Raw genomic sequence first — 14,193 nt, 5'->3', positions numbered from 1 at the left:
GCACAGCTAGTTGCTTTGTGCCGAGCGCGCCCAGTTGACTTGTTTTCTCGTTCAGTGAGCGATTTCACACGACCCACTCACGCCGTATTATTTAGCTTTACGTGACAACTGACACGGCTTAATTCACGTCGCTTGCTACTGTAAAATGTTGGCGGTAGTGTCTTATTTAGAAGGTAAAAGTGTGGAAAATATGTGTTTTTAGAAACACCTATATAAATAAAAATATATATAGGTATATAGAGTAGGTACAACTGTATAAGTAGTAGAAATAAAGGGCTTTTTTATGAGTAGTATAGTGAGAACCTACATAGGCATTCCTTGAAAATAAAACACGATAGCTAAACGTATGAAATTGTTAGATATTTATTTATTTGTTGGATATCTTTGGAAGACGTCTCGTCACGGCGCTGTCACACCAGTCACATTGCACCTGGGCTGCCGGCGGCCGCGGTCTGCTCACGTGGCCATTCGATAACGTGTGTCTACCATTCCTGAAACACCCATACTAATTATGTCTACAGTTCACAGAATCCAAAATCAAAACATTTAAATTCTAATCTATACTTCTATACCAATATTATACACTAGTTCGTGCCAGCGGTTTCACCCGCATCCCGTGGGGACCACGGCACGAACGGATAAAAAGTAGCCTTCCTCGATAAATGGGCTATCCAATACTGAAAGAATTTTTCAAATCGGACCAGTAGTTCCTGAGATTAGCGCCTTCAAACAAACAAACTCTTCAGCTTTATAATATTACATAGTATAGATATAGAAGAGAATTTTGCTGGTTTGCTTGTAATAGATAAACTCAAAAATTACTGGACCGATTTTAAAAGTTCCTTCACCATTACAAAGCTACATTGTCTGCGAGTAACATAAGCTAAGTATATTTCACTCCACACTTTTACACGGGAGGAAGGAGAAACCGCGGGAAACGAAGTGCAGCTAGCCTTTTTCAAAAATTTCAAATATGAGGGTTTATAGACTCATAAGTTGCATTTATTTAGCGGGACTTAGGTAATTTAAAGTTGTAGTAGATCTAGGTAGAAGTTAATTTTATACACCTTTTTGCAAAAATCTATGACCTTAGCTGCACTATCTGTTTTAGACACCTACTTATTTTGGGAGCGGAGGAGTTATCAAACAAACATGGGAATTTAGTTATTTGAACGTTCCGGTTACTAGACGCCGAGGCCAGTATAGTTGGGTAAAAGGAGCAGATCTTATAAGTATTCATGATATGATATAAGTATAGGTACCTATTACAAAAGGCCCTAGTGGGGCCAACCAGGGCTAAAGCCTGCCGGTAGGTACTGCTGGGTTATTCAAAGGAGTTGTATGTAATGTAAAGATACTTTTTTGTCAATAACCATTATTTTATTTTAGTTAAAGTGGCCCTGGTGCATAAGCGGCTTAAGAAAGGGTGTGTTTTTGTCAGTAAGTCTAACACTCACGCTGCACCCACAGCGTTAGAGGTCATTTGATGATCACCAATTAGTAAAAAAACCGGCCAAGTGCGAGTCGGAATCGCGCACGAAGGGTTCCGTATTTAGAAAATGAGCAAAAAAAATTGTATGGGAGCCCCCCAAAATATTTATTTTATTTTAGTTTTCAGTATTTGTTGTTATGGCGGCAACATAAATACATCATCTGTGATAATTTCAACTCTCTAACTATCACGATTCATGAGATACAGCCTGGTGACAGACGGACGGACGGACGGACATAGGAGTGAAAACAATAGGACCCCGTTTTACCCTTTGGGTACGGAACCCTAAAACAGGTGATACCTGGTTCTAAAATCTTCATACATCCTGTTGTATTTAATGACGCGGTACAAAGACCGTGGCGAAGCTGTCGTTGGCGGTTGGGTGGTTCTAACTGGCACCTGGAAGCTCTCGCTGGTGTGAAAGTGGATGAGTCGAGGCGGGGCCCTTCGTCGGGGCACCTCCGTCAGTGGGATCCGGACCAGTGGCGCGCTGAACAGTGGCATGCATAACACAAGCAGTGCTGACGTGCATACTCCGTGCATCCCACGATCAGGTCACCTGGAAGTTTCATATGTGGTAATGTAGCCCAGAATATTTGTATCCATTTAAAACATTTAGGTAAACAATTTATTTGCTACACAGACACGTTACATTACCAGGACAACAAACAGAATGAGATAATGATGTGTAGCAGGAGACTCAGGGGCCCGATTCTAAGTTAATTATGTCAAAATTGAATAGAAATTGAATCGCAATAGCAGTTTTAACCTTAGCGGGCATTCTGCTACTAATATAAGACCAATCGTATTCCAACGACGTTCGAGTATACGCTGTGCGTGCAAGCACTTTTATTTGGTAAATAAATTGAATCTATACTACATTAAGTAGGCACATCGCCGTGTTTGCCGAAAGACGTCCACTGTTGGACAAAGGCTCCATTAAGTAGGCACGTTTTAAAAGTAAACCATCTTGACGGGATTTTTTACACAAATAATAAACTGCGTAAAATAATGATTCAATTAATTAAGTAAATAAACTGGGTTTTAGAAAAAGTCATATCAAGATAGTTTACCTTTAGATAAATGCCAACACAAAATCAGACGCTCTGCAAATTGAGGCTTTAATTAAGAAAGCACTTCAAGTTCATTTGTGGTGTTTAGACGTGCCCAGAGTTTTAAAAAATAAAATGATGTTAGCCTATATTGCATTGAATTTAGTAGATACAAAAAATACTTTACTTTCAAATATTCCTTTCGTACAAAAGCATAACAATTGTAACACAATAAGCATAAATCACAGACATGTAAACGTAAAAAGAAAACTAAACTTTTATGTGCGCTCAATATTTGACTGCATTTTATACTAAGTATTGGTAGGTACTACCTGTTTTCCCGCGGTTTCACTCGCGTCCCGTGGAAAATATATAGTTTATGTTACTCAGGAAGAGTGTAGCTTTCCAATAGTGAAAGAACTTTTCATATCCGTTCAGTAGTTTCATCGGATCATTTTAGGGTACAAACAAACAGACAGACAAAAAAAAATATTCGTCTTTATAACATTAGAATACATAAGTGTGTAGATGTCATGGTAGTTCTACGTGAAATGTTTTTGCTATTTTCTGTAGTTGCATCGACTGTATAACCACTTCGCCCACACGTCAAGTCTCATGTACTCTACGAAAGCCTCTTACTAACGTTTGTGGGACCTTTAATGATGTCCTCAGAACTACTACATAGGACTTTAATGTTGGATTCAGAAATAGTTCTGAGTAAAAAAGATCTAATAGCTGGGAAGTGGAAGATGAAAGGTGTACGAGCATCTTTTAATGGTCCCATACATATGTAGTTGTTTGATGTTTTGATTTTCAAGAACTGCAAACTGTGATACTTCAACAAAGAAAAATCATTCTTATTTTTAGAATAAAAGTTGCGAAAATATTAAAAACAATATTTAATTACCTTTTTAGTACCTAACATCCAGACTCCATCAAAGCAGTAAGTTTTTAACCAACCAATAGAATCACTCCACTCCTCTGAGTACCGTCTACTTTGTTTCTTAGGAGAACGAGATGATTGAATAACGTAATCATATTGGTTGTTTAAAAACTTCACCGCCCCACTCTGCTTGATTTAGTCTGGGTTGAATGTGTAATACTTTAGTCTTATAAAAGAAATCCATAGTTGGACAATAGCGGTCGAGAAGGCCATAAAAAAGGGTGATCGTAAAAACGACGAAATATGTCGTAAAACAAATTGTTTTTATGTTATTCCTTAAAGCCATAAATATTTCAAAGTTGTATTAATAATGCTGTTATAAGTACAAACGCTACAGCGTGTTTATGCTTTGACGTACCTACTCAAACAACGCTGGAAAATGCTCAAAAAACTCATGTTTTTCTATGCTACATTTTTTTTTGTAAAAGGATCCAGATATAAAAATAAAAAAACGAGTCAAAAATGATTGAACAAGAAGGTCTGTCCTCTTCATACTTTCATACCACGTCAAGTATATCGACCTCTTAATAAGTTCTATCTATGCTATACATCAGTGTATCGACAATATTCATATCGACTTGGTCCTCACAAAGCCGCCGGCTTTGTTTGAGGAGTTTTCAACGAGAATCGCTCCGGACTGAATGCATAATACATAAAACTAGTGACTTCCTAACTTTATACACAAGAGATCGCCAGGGCTGCTTTTATTAAACCTATCCATAAACATTATAGTCTGGAACCCTGTTATTTTCAGTCTAAAATTTGAGCTTAACCAGGAGTATGCGTTGCTCGGGTTTGAGGAGTTCAGATAGGCAGTTGTTCCTTGTAAAACACTGTTACTCAGCTGCGTTCGGTTAGACTGGAAGCCGACCCTCACATATTCAGGAAAAGGCTAGTCAGGAGATGAATCTGTCATTTTAATGCTGGAATAGAAAATAAAACAAATTGCTTGCTGCAAAGCTCGTTTTATCTTGCAAATGTATTTTCCTTACGTCGCCGTCGTTTGTGTGGTAGACCCACACAAATGTTGAGGTTACTATATTTTTCGTACGAAGATTCTTCCGCAAAGTCGTTAACAGTATCGTGCTCAAGAAAAACTTGAACAATCCTTGCCTTGAAACGACGTCTGTCCTAAATCTTCACTATGGATCTCCGGCAGCGCTGTGATGCGGCCACTATGCTAGCTCTCGTCTCAAAACTGCCATCAATTTCTCTCTATACATTTTCACTCTACTTTTTAGACCGTAAAGGTAGTTAGATACATTCTTCAAGTCCTGACTTGAAGTAACGTTGAGGTCCCTCGTCCTCTGTATTACATGGAATTTATGTGGTGTAGTAATCACCTTCTGTATCCAGCTGAGGTAGGGGCTGAGAGGCGTGTAGTGGCGGACGGAGCTCATGGTCTGGCTGCCGATGTGGACAGCTGCCACCTTGCCGTCGTAGAACAGCGGGCCGCCCGGGTCGCCTGGCAGTGTCATTTGTTCCGCGTTGGAGCACTTCGGAGCTACGCACAAAAACGGCCCGAATAAGTAACCATTCATCTTACAACCAGTCGCGAGGCCAGAGCCGAGCTGGAGTGGCCTAACCTGGTCCTTTTTGAAATTCGTTTCGATATCTTTAGACCATTCTTTCTGTGTGAACCCGTAGCCAGCGAACTCGACGGCGTGACCTTCAATCACCTTGTAGTCAACTGCTGAGACCATGGCGTACGTCTTCATGGGCACCGTATTAACACATATGAGTCCTAGGTCCGGCCCCAGCATGTTAGTGGACGGTGGTTGCTCCGTCTGTAGGACCAGTCGTTTGGATTCAGTAACTTCGAAGGGTATCGTCATGTCACCGAATTGTATGTGTGTGGTGGAGGTGAGGCAGCGTGCCGCGGTTAGAACCCAGTTGGGAGCGATGAGGGTGCCGGTACCTCGCCTGTAGTACTTGATAAGTGCTACTACGTAAGGGTACTTCCCCTCGGAGTCGTCCACTCCCTTGTAGATGCGTCTTTGTTCGATAGCCACCAAGTGACAAGCTTGTAACACTGTGAACACAAACGTGGCAGAATTCATCACAGTTTTGTACCACAAACAACTTGAAACAATTTTCTTACAATATGCAATTGCATTACGTGAGCATTGCACTCATAAATATTTTATGTACTTAGTTATTTATATTTTATGGATTATATTCCAATACGTAGTTCACGTAAGATTTAACCAGTTAAAATAATAGCAAAAAAAAAGTGAAAAAAGAAATGAATTGTTAAAAATATAATTCATAAAAATGCAGCATTGTAGGAGCATAAAGCCGTTTTCAATCCATGGAAAAAAGGAATTTCATGTGGGCTCATGAACACCAGCCTACTGCTGTAAGATGCATATAGTAAATAGCAGACATGGATGTAAGTATCTAAACCATCAACTCAACCAAACTCTGTAATCTCGATACAGGCATTCTCTCAAATCTTATTGTAGGTCGTTCGAACCTAAAAAGACAAGTTGTCAAACTTTTAAACCATAAAAAACTCCTATCTTTCTGAAAAACCGAAGGAAACATTGTGTATAACTATTATATAACTATCTGAGTATACAGTGGCTTTATTCCGTTGCTTTTGTCAATAACATTATAACAATAATGGCGAGCACACACTATTAGATCATAACATTAGAGTAGAGCAGAGCATACACTGGAGGCATTATCAGCCGCACGCTCTATTAGCTCCTATATCTCATTAATATGCAAAACTATTCAATAGGAGCGCGTTACTTAGTTTATCTCGCACATTACAATGAATTCCTGCTCGCATTTGTAACGGGTTCCAGATGATTTACTCGACCATTGCTATAAATAATACAGAGCGATGTGCAGCTTTATGTATGAATAATAAGATATCCTTGGCAAATCGGTAAACATCTTCGGTTTCGTGATATCGCCTAGTCATTCAACCTTCATTAAAATACTTAATATATCTATACTTTTTAGAAAATCCTTCATGCAGGATGACAGACATAATCATTTTCACGTGACATTATACATACCAAGATTACAACAATGTTGAAAACAGTATCAAAATATTCGCGGGATGTGAGCAGGCGCTGGAGGCGGCGGTACTCGTGGTGCCCGGAGGCGCCGGTGGACCCGAGCCTCAAGGTGTCCATCCTGCCCAACGGCGTGCGCATCGCCACGGAGCGGCGGCGCGAGGCCCCGCTGGCGTGCGTGTGCCTCACCGTGGCGGCCGGCCCGCGCTACGAGACCCCCTGCACCAACGGCCTCACGCACTTCATCGAACACATGGCCTTCAAGGGCTTCCAATCCGAGGACAAAGCCGCGCTAGAGGAAGCACTCATCTCCATGGGTGCCAAGATGACTGTTCGCACTACCAGAGAATTACAAGTATTCTCGGTGATTATACCCTCTGTAATTGCGACCCGTGCGATCGACAAACTGCACAAAATCGTCACCGAACTCGATCTCAAGGACTGTGAAATGAACCAGGAGCGCTGCAACATTGACATGGAGCTGGAGGACGCAGACGCTGATCCTAAACAGGTGGTGTTCGATTACCTGCACGCGACAGCTTTCCAGGGCACCCCACTAGGGCAGCGCGTCATCGGCACTTCTGAGAACCTGGAGCGGTTTGACGCCGACATGGTCAGCAGCTTCATGTGCGAACAGTACCAGCCATACAAGTTAGTGTTGTCAACGTCAGGCGACGTCAGCCACGACGCAGTCATGTCGTTTGCTGAACCGCGGTTTGGCGGCATACCGCCGCAGCCGTGCATCGAACCGGAGAACAGTATCAACCGGTACACTGGCTCTCAAGTAATATACCGCGATGATTCTATGCCTTTTTGTCATGTAGCTATAGCGTTTGAAGCGCCGGGGTACAGCAGCTCTAAATACTACTTCATGCTGCTTATGAAGTACATAATCGGTTCTTGGGATCGGAGTCAAGGAGGTGGAGTGAACAACGCTCCCTTCGTGGCGCGCGCGGCCTCTACGTTCAAGTCGTGCGAGCGGTACCACGCGTTCTACACAGCGTACCGCGACGTGGGTCTGTTCGGCGTGTACTTCGTCAGCGACAGGTTGCTGGTAGATGAGGCGCTGTTCTCCATTCAGGAGCAGTTTATGCATTTGTGTACAATGACGCACCAGGGGGATCTCGACAGAGGAATAAATCACGTTCGCTTGAAGTTGGCGCGCAAACTGGACAGCGTGGTGAAGTCTTCACAAGATATCGGCAAACAGTTGATGTACACCAATAGGAGGAAGTTGCTGCACGATATAGACGACAGTTTGTGTATGTTCAGGGTACAGAACCTTAAGGATTTGGCAATGGAAGTGTTCTACGACAAGTGCCCGGTGGTGGCCTCGGTCGGACCCTCGGAGACGTTGCCTGAATATAACAGAATTAGGAGCGGACAGTGGTGGTTTAGAGTATAGTTTTGAAATAAAATGTATCCTTTTACTTCGTGCTTTTTAATAAAAAGTATATTTCAGTAATCAAGTCCAGACTCATTTATGTGTGTTCATCGTGCAAGTAAAGTATAGCTCTTTAATACAATAAAATATGAATCAGCTAGCAGAGAAACTTCCAGGCCAGAGTTAGTCCGAATATCAGCATAATAATATTATCTGAACTTATACGTGCTATATTTCAGGGTGCGGCTCCGTAAAGCCGAGATTTATGCTCAGAAACTGTTCGAACCGTGGCGGTAGCCGATAGCTGTAGCCAGGAATCGAACTTGTGACCAATAAACGTCTATCGCTTTAGGCCACCGTATTATTTGCTTGGGCTATTAAAAGCTTTATGATGATGATGACCGATTTGGATGTATTTTCGAAGTATATGAAAAGAAGCTAGAATAAATTTAAATTAAAATTCAAGGAAAGAATCCCACTTCAGTTTGCTAGGCTACTTACACAATGTTCGTTTGGTGTCGAACGTTTATCATAATATGCAGGTGCAGAGAAGCAGCTTTTAATTACAGAGGAACCTATTCACTTGATTTCACTGAAATGTTTTAGATAGATACATATTTCTATTTTTACACAACAATTACATTTGTACACTACTCAGAAGTTAATATTGTGCTTCACTACTTATAATATTACAAACATGCCTTCAACACCAATAAAACTGTCACAGCAATTTTTAATTAAATTAATTCTGAACACCACAAACGTTTAATCAAAGCTGTGTTAACCCTCTTCCAACTAGCTGTCCGGGTGACAAGACAGCAGCCCTCTGTAGGAGGTACGGGGGGGTAGTTAGCCGCACCGGTTGCCCCCCTAATGGGGGATGATTACCCCCCTTCCTATTTGTTTACCCAGGTACAAACTTCCGCCATTTCTGAGATTACAGCGGACGTACAAACACATAAAATTGGACGGTGCCACATCGGCTTTGGAGGCTATCGAAGGGTATATATTAAGATTAAGTCTATATAGTGGGTTAAGTTCATTCGGTTTTAGTAGTTTAGTTCAAGTTTTTTGAATAAAAGGTCCTTTATTTTGAGGATGACTGAAATTAATGATGTATTTGTAATTATTTTATACTTATGAGTTGAACATGATAATGATATCAAAATATTTTTCTAAGCTTAGCAATTATTCTTTTTTAAAGTTATTTTCTTATGTAAAGGTGTAAATTTTATAATTGTTTGCTAACCTAATGAAATAAAATCTCACTCACTTGGTTGCATCGTAATGCAATTGAGTGTAATCCTCTAATATTTTCGAACCCAAAATAAAAACAAATACACAAAAGCAAAAATATTCCTAGTCGTTTTTTGAGCGGTGCACTATTGAAATAACAAAGAGCATTTGTTTTTCATTTTCGATCCCCAATTAATAGACTGTTCTTGCGATGCCACAATCGAAAAAATAAACAAGATTTTTGTTTGCATCCTAATGACTAGTTAACGTAAATAATGGTACAACAAACTTGCTGATCCCCGCGGTTTCACTTGACTCCCTGAGGTAACTATTTCTCGCACCCGGATAAAAGTTTATTTCATTTCTCAGGCTCTAAACTACATCAGTATCTGCTTAGTTATTTTGGCGACCAAGAAAAGCTGACAGACAGAGTTACTGACATACTTTTTTGGGGTAGTGGCGAAAAATTTTGACGAATATCTTCGTAATTTCTCTCTTCGGTTCTCGTCTCTGCAGAAAATTTTAGACACACAAACGATACGTTCAAATAGCCGACAGATGTCTTCAATTGGTTTTAAATCTTCAAGTAAAGGTCATTTGATACAATACAGTGCTCTGTAGGCACTTCCCGGGGAGCGTTTATGAGGGAAGCTATAACTGAGCGCCATCTTGCGACGATAATAAACGCCAATGTCATTATTAAGGAACAGACCTTCCTTATTAAATTGTTGATCGTGTTTATAGAGTGGCTGCTATCAAATCTTACTTAACTAGCTTTTGATTGTGGTTAGTGAACTTCTTGGCGATAAACATACAAAAGACAGCGAAAAAAACAGTCATGAAGTCTTAATGTACTTACATTGTAAAAATACTTAAAACTAAATAATAACAATTATAGGAGTACATAACACAATGAATAATTAAGAACTTGTGAACGGTCTTATTACGAAAAAGTTAAACAACCTCTATTAGAAAATTTTGCATAGAGTATTTTCGTTAAACATGTGGTTAACATCTGTTTAACTTTTTTGTAGTAAGACCATACAGGATGAGAACCAATGTTTGAAGTTATCCGTTCTCTGCAATTACCGTATTAATCCAATCCAAGTACGGACTCACAGGAGTATACATTGAGTATGAGTCCTCCACTTCTGTGGAGACGCCAACAATGCTGCCATCATGAGTCAGGGGACCGCCATAGTCCGACACAACTGACTCCTGACTTCCAATGCACTTCTGTACCACACACACCGTCGGACCAGGGAATTCTTTGTCCTGGCACATCATCACAACACCAGTACCCACTTTGTACCCTGTACCCTGAGTAAGCGAGTCATTCACCTCACGATCTTGGGACTTTTTGTCGACCCAAGGACGTTTTATCGCCCCAAAGCCAACACCTTTTCCCCGTTGGCGCTCTATTTTGCTCATTCGACGACTGACTAACTTAACTTTTGCTCTAAGCGTAGTGCTAAAGTTGAATTGCATGAATTTGACTTCGTGACCCAATAGTGCGAGGTAATCGATGGCTGACAACCGAGCGTAGTTAGGAGAGGACACAGCTTCGACCAGGGCAAGGCCTATGTTGTTCGCTTTCGGGCTGAGTGAGCTTCTGTCGTCCAAGCTCGAGTAGCAGCTTCGAGTGTTCATGTGGTGGATTCGCTGGAGTATGGCACTGTAGTTATAGTCCAGTACGTTACTCGTGTTGCTGTAACGTATTCTTACAGCCATCTCTGTAAGACAGTGCGCAGTAGTCAGAACCCACCTGCTGGCGATCAAGGAACCAGCACAGAGAAAACTCCTGAAGCTACCTTCTCTTTGAATGCTAACTACGTAATTGAACTCGTTCCCTTGCTTAGTTATGTCCCCAGAAACCAAAGCAACCAGAGTTATCGCTAAACCCAGTGATTCCATATTGACTGGTTTTCAAAGAAATTGGATTAGATTTTTATCGGTCGTAAAGTTTTTATCGTTCGTTTTGGTAAGGCCGGAGGAGACGCGTTGAATTATTGAGCACTGCGCAAATCTGACAAATTGGGGACGAAGGTGTAGTGAGTAACTTTACGGAAAGGTTTGGTCTCAGGATAATGGACATTTTACTACAAACTTTATGGAAGTTTATTTATTTATGCGCCACCGCATTCCGGAAAACACTCAAGGGAGTCTAAGTTATTTAGCCTACCTGATTTTGACCACTCGGTAAAAAGTATAGATATACAATTCAAGCAAGTACAATGAACTCGTGAAACATTTACAATGGATTATTAAAACAATTTAATCTCCAATAAACTAGTGAAACTCCCGTCTTGTCAATATTATAGTGAAGGAATAGTTTGTTTAATTCAACGATAGCGAAAGGCAATATCCGTAGACCCGCTCAGAAGTTAGAATATGCAAGGATTTTCATCCGGCTGGCTCGCCGGGCTACTGCCTCACCGGCTGCCGAGCTTATAATGAGGCAAACTACAGAATTGTTCGAGTACTTGTGGATCTTTCGCTAACTTTCCCTAGTGGTCGAGAGGGTGGAAACAATATTAATAATTGCAAGCTTTGAGGTACTGTGGCTTGAGTAACGGGATCATTATCATTGTTGCGAAGTAGTCCAGCAACTTGTGGTGTGAATAACAATGTCTGACCCATAACAATATTTTAATGTAGAAAGCACCTGTTTGATATTTTTTTTTTAAATAAAAACTTCTATTTAAAAGATCATTTACTTCGAAATACCATTAGCATGACACTTTCACAATGGTCTGCTACGTTATGACAAATGTTCTATACTTATAGCTAGCTACTAGCTACATGAATGTTCCCTGCTCACCGTAAGATGTCGCCATCAATATTCGTCACGTCGCCATTGTTACTCCTCAACAATGGAATCAAAGGCGATATGATAACGATTCCGTTTCAATTTATGACGAACCTCCCTGCGGGTTCTGTTTGCCTGGTCTTTGTCATGTTTTCAGAAACAATTTGACAGTTCTTGACTGCCGCAATCTTAGAACTTGGGGTAAAATCTGTAGTGTAAAACAAGGCATTGTCTAAGCACAGTTAAGAATGAGAATAAATATGTACAATAATTCAGATAAAATATGCACTACTTACAAACAGCTACGATTGTTAGAAAGGTCTCACTTACGTAAACATGAGCCGGTCGTATTTTTCCGTACGTACGTACGTTTTTTCTCCGGGCGAAATCGATTGGTTTACTAACCAAGGCAAAAAAATAACGAAAATTGTTTGTCATTGTGAACGGGCTGTTAGGGAGGTTAAGGTGAATAAGCAAATCATGATGAATAAAACTACGACTTAAAAAATAACACTAACAATATATTTAGGGAAACGACACACAGAAGCATACCTAAATACAAATCAAGAATCTGTCTCGATAAAGTAGTTATAATTAAAGTTACTTACAAAATTGATATCACTATTTATGTATAAAATCGTTCACAAAACAGAACATGCACCAATCATATCAAATCGAATTTAGAATACTATAGATCCAGTCGAGGTAAGGGCTGATCGGAGTACAAACATTAGACGAGTTGTGAGAAATACTAGTAGCAATCACACCGATAATTTTACCATTTTCTAGCAAAGGTCCACCCGAGTCTCCTTGAGCCACGGGACTCAAAGACGACACACATTTCGGAACAACACATATTATGATGCTGGACGTCTTCTTAAATTCCGAGGGACAGGATAAAATTGCACCTTCGCCAACTTGCAACGCCCGTTTATGATCGTCATCTGGTTTGCTGGTCCTCCCGCCACCTACGTACTTCACAGGCAGACCGATCATAGTCAAGTAATCCACTGCAGATAATATTCCGTATCTTGGGAGGGTGACGTCATTAAATCGCACCAGACCTACGTCATTTAGGAACGTACGGAAGGACGGTCCCTCGGCGAGTGGCCCACGAGAAGTGGGATGTGGAAAGTATTCAGTAACTGCAGTGTATGATTCGGTCTCCAGGGGTGATACAGCATGACTTCCATGCCAAACGTACAATGGCGAAGTTGATCTTATGGTTAAACAATGTGCTGCAGTAAGTGCGTAGTTTTTCGTTATGATGGAGGAAGTACAATGTCTTAAAAACGATGTTTTTGGTTCTGGAATTGTAATTAGCATGGCAATGAACGGGTATGCAGCAGTTTCAGCATCTTGAGCGTGATGGATTCTGAGTTTCGGTGTCACTTGACGCGGCCATGGCGCTTTCTTGGTGGTTTTACCTGATTCACTTTTGTAACATAACAGAAGTAATAGTACGGGCAGTTTTAACATTTCCGTAGCGTTAGAGCGACTAATGCTCAAATGTCGTGAAAAAGCAATTGAATTGTTTATTTTATTTAAGTGCCGGCTTACGAATTGTAACAACAAGTGATTGTAATATTTTATGGTTTGTGCAATAAGTATATGTACATATTTATTACGACTAGCGGTTTACTGTGGCCATGTTTATAATCTTTTTGTAACAATGTTCAGTAGAGTACTCGCAGAAAACTTTCTGCGAATTTTCTGGAACATTCGATTAACACAGACCTACATCAGTAAATTGACAGAATTCAAGATAAACTTCACGCGCTTCTTCTTTCCTATCTCTCGAATCGACAGCGAAAACTAGTCATTAGCGTCTGTTAATAGTCATAACGTGTAGTTGTGCAGCTAACATAGGAAGAAAACGCAACGCTTGTGTATTCTGATTATTTCTACGGTATAATTATTTAAAGAAACCAATATACTCACGTTGCCTTCTTCTTCGAAAAATCACAGTTGACCGCAAATACATCAATTCACTTTTAAAGAGATACTCATTCCATTAACACTAGATACTCGCTTTCTTCTTAGAGATCAATTGCAAGCGGATCTGATTTCTGCAGTACACGGTCTATTCGCAATATAGTTTACTTCACACGTGCAATCACCTCGAAGATCCGGCAATTATATTGTGATGAAACTGTACATTGTATATCCCATCCGGCTTAGAGATCATGGACCGTGTGAACTTAGCGCGCGTGAATGATCTTATCTATACTAATATTATAAAGCTGAA

General features: G+C 40.5%; 1 protein-coding gene and 1 long non-coding RNA gene across 2 annotated transcripts; one reads left to right on the top strand and one right to left on the bottom strand.

Moving 5' to 3' along the window:
- Positions 1-339: 339 nt before the first annotated feature.
- Positions 340-14,081, bottom strand: LOC110379370 (uncharacterized). The gene is made up of 3 exons (XR_010276623.1): positions 13,887-14,081; positions 1,794-2,051; positions 340-491 (listed from the first exon to the last, which is right to left on the bottom strand). It is a non-coding gene; the product is annotated as an uncharacterized LOC110379370 (long non-coding RNA).
- On the top strand, positions 5,693-7,985 carry LOC110379353 (cytochrome b-c1 complex subunit 1, mitochondrial). The gene is made up of 2 exons (XM_049840734.2): positions 5,693-5,879; positions 6,461-7,985. The coding sequence occupies exon 2, from the start codon at positions 6,530-6,532 to the stop codon at positions 7,919-7,921; it is 1,392 nt and encodes a 463-aa protein (XP_049696691.2). The 5' UTR covers positions 5,693-5,879; positions 6,461-6,529; the 3' UTR covers positions 7,922-7,985.
- Positions 14,082-14,193: the final 112 nt, after the last annotated feature.

Source organism: Helicoverpa armigera, chromosome 1, assembly GCF_030705265.1.
Source record: "Helicoverpa armigera isolate CAAS_96S chromosome 1, ASM3070526v1, whole genome shotgun sequence".
Lineage (NCBI taxonomy): Eukaryota > Metazoa > Arthropoda > Insecta > Lepidoptera > Noctuidae > Helicoverpa > Helicoverpa armigera.
Note: the sequence above shows the minus strand (reverse complement) of the source record. Positions and strands in the feature narration are given on the sequence as shown.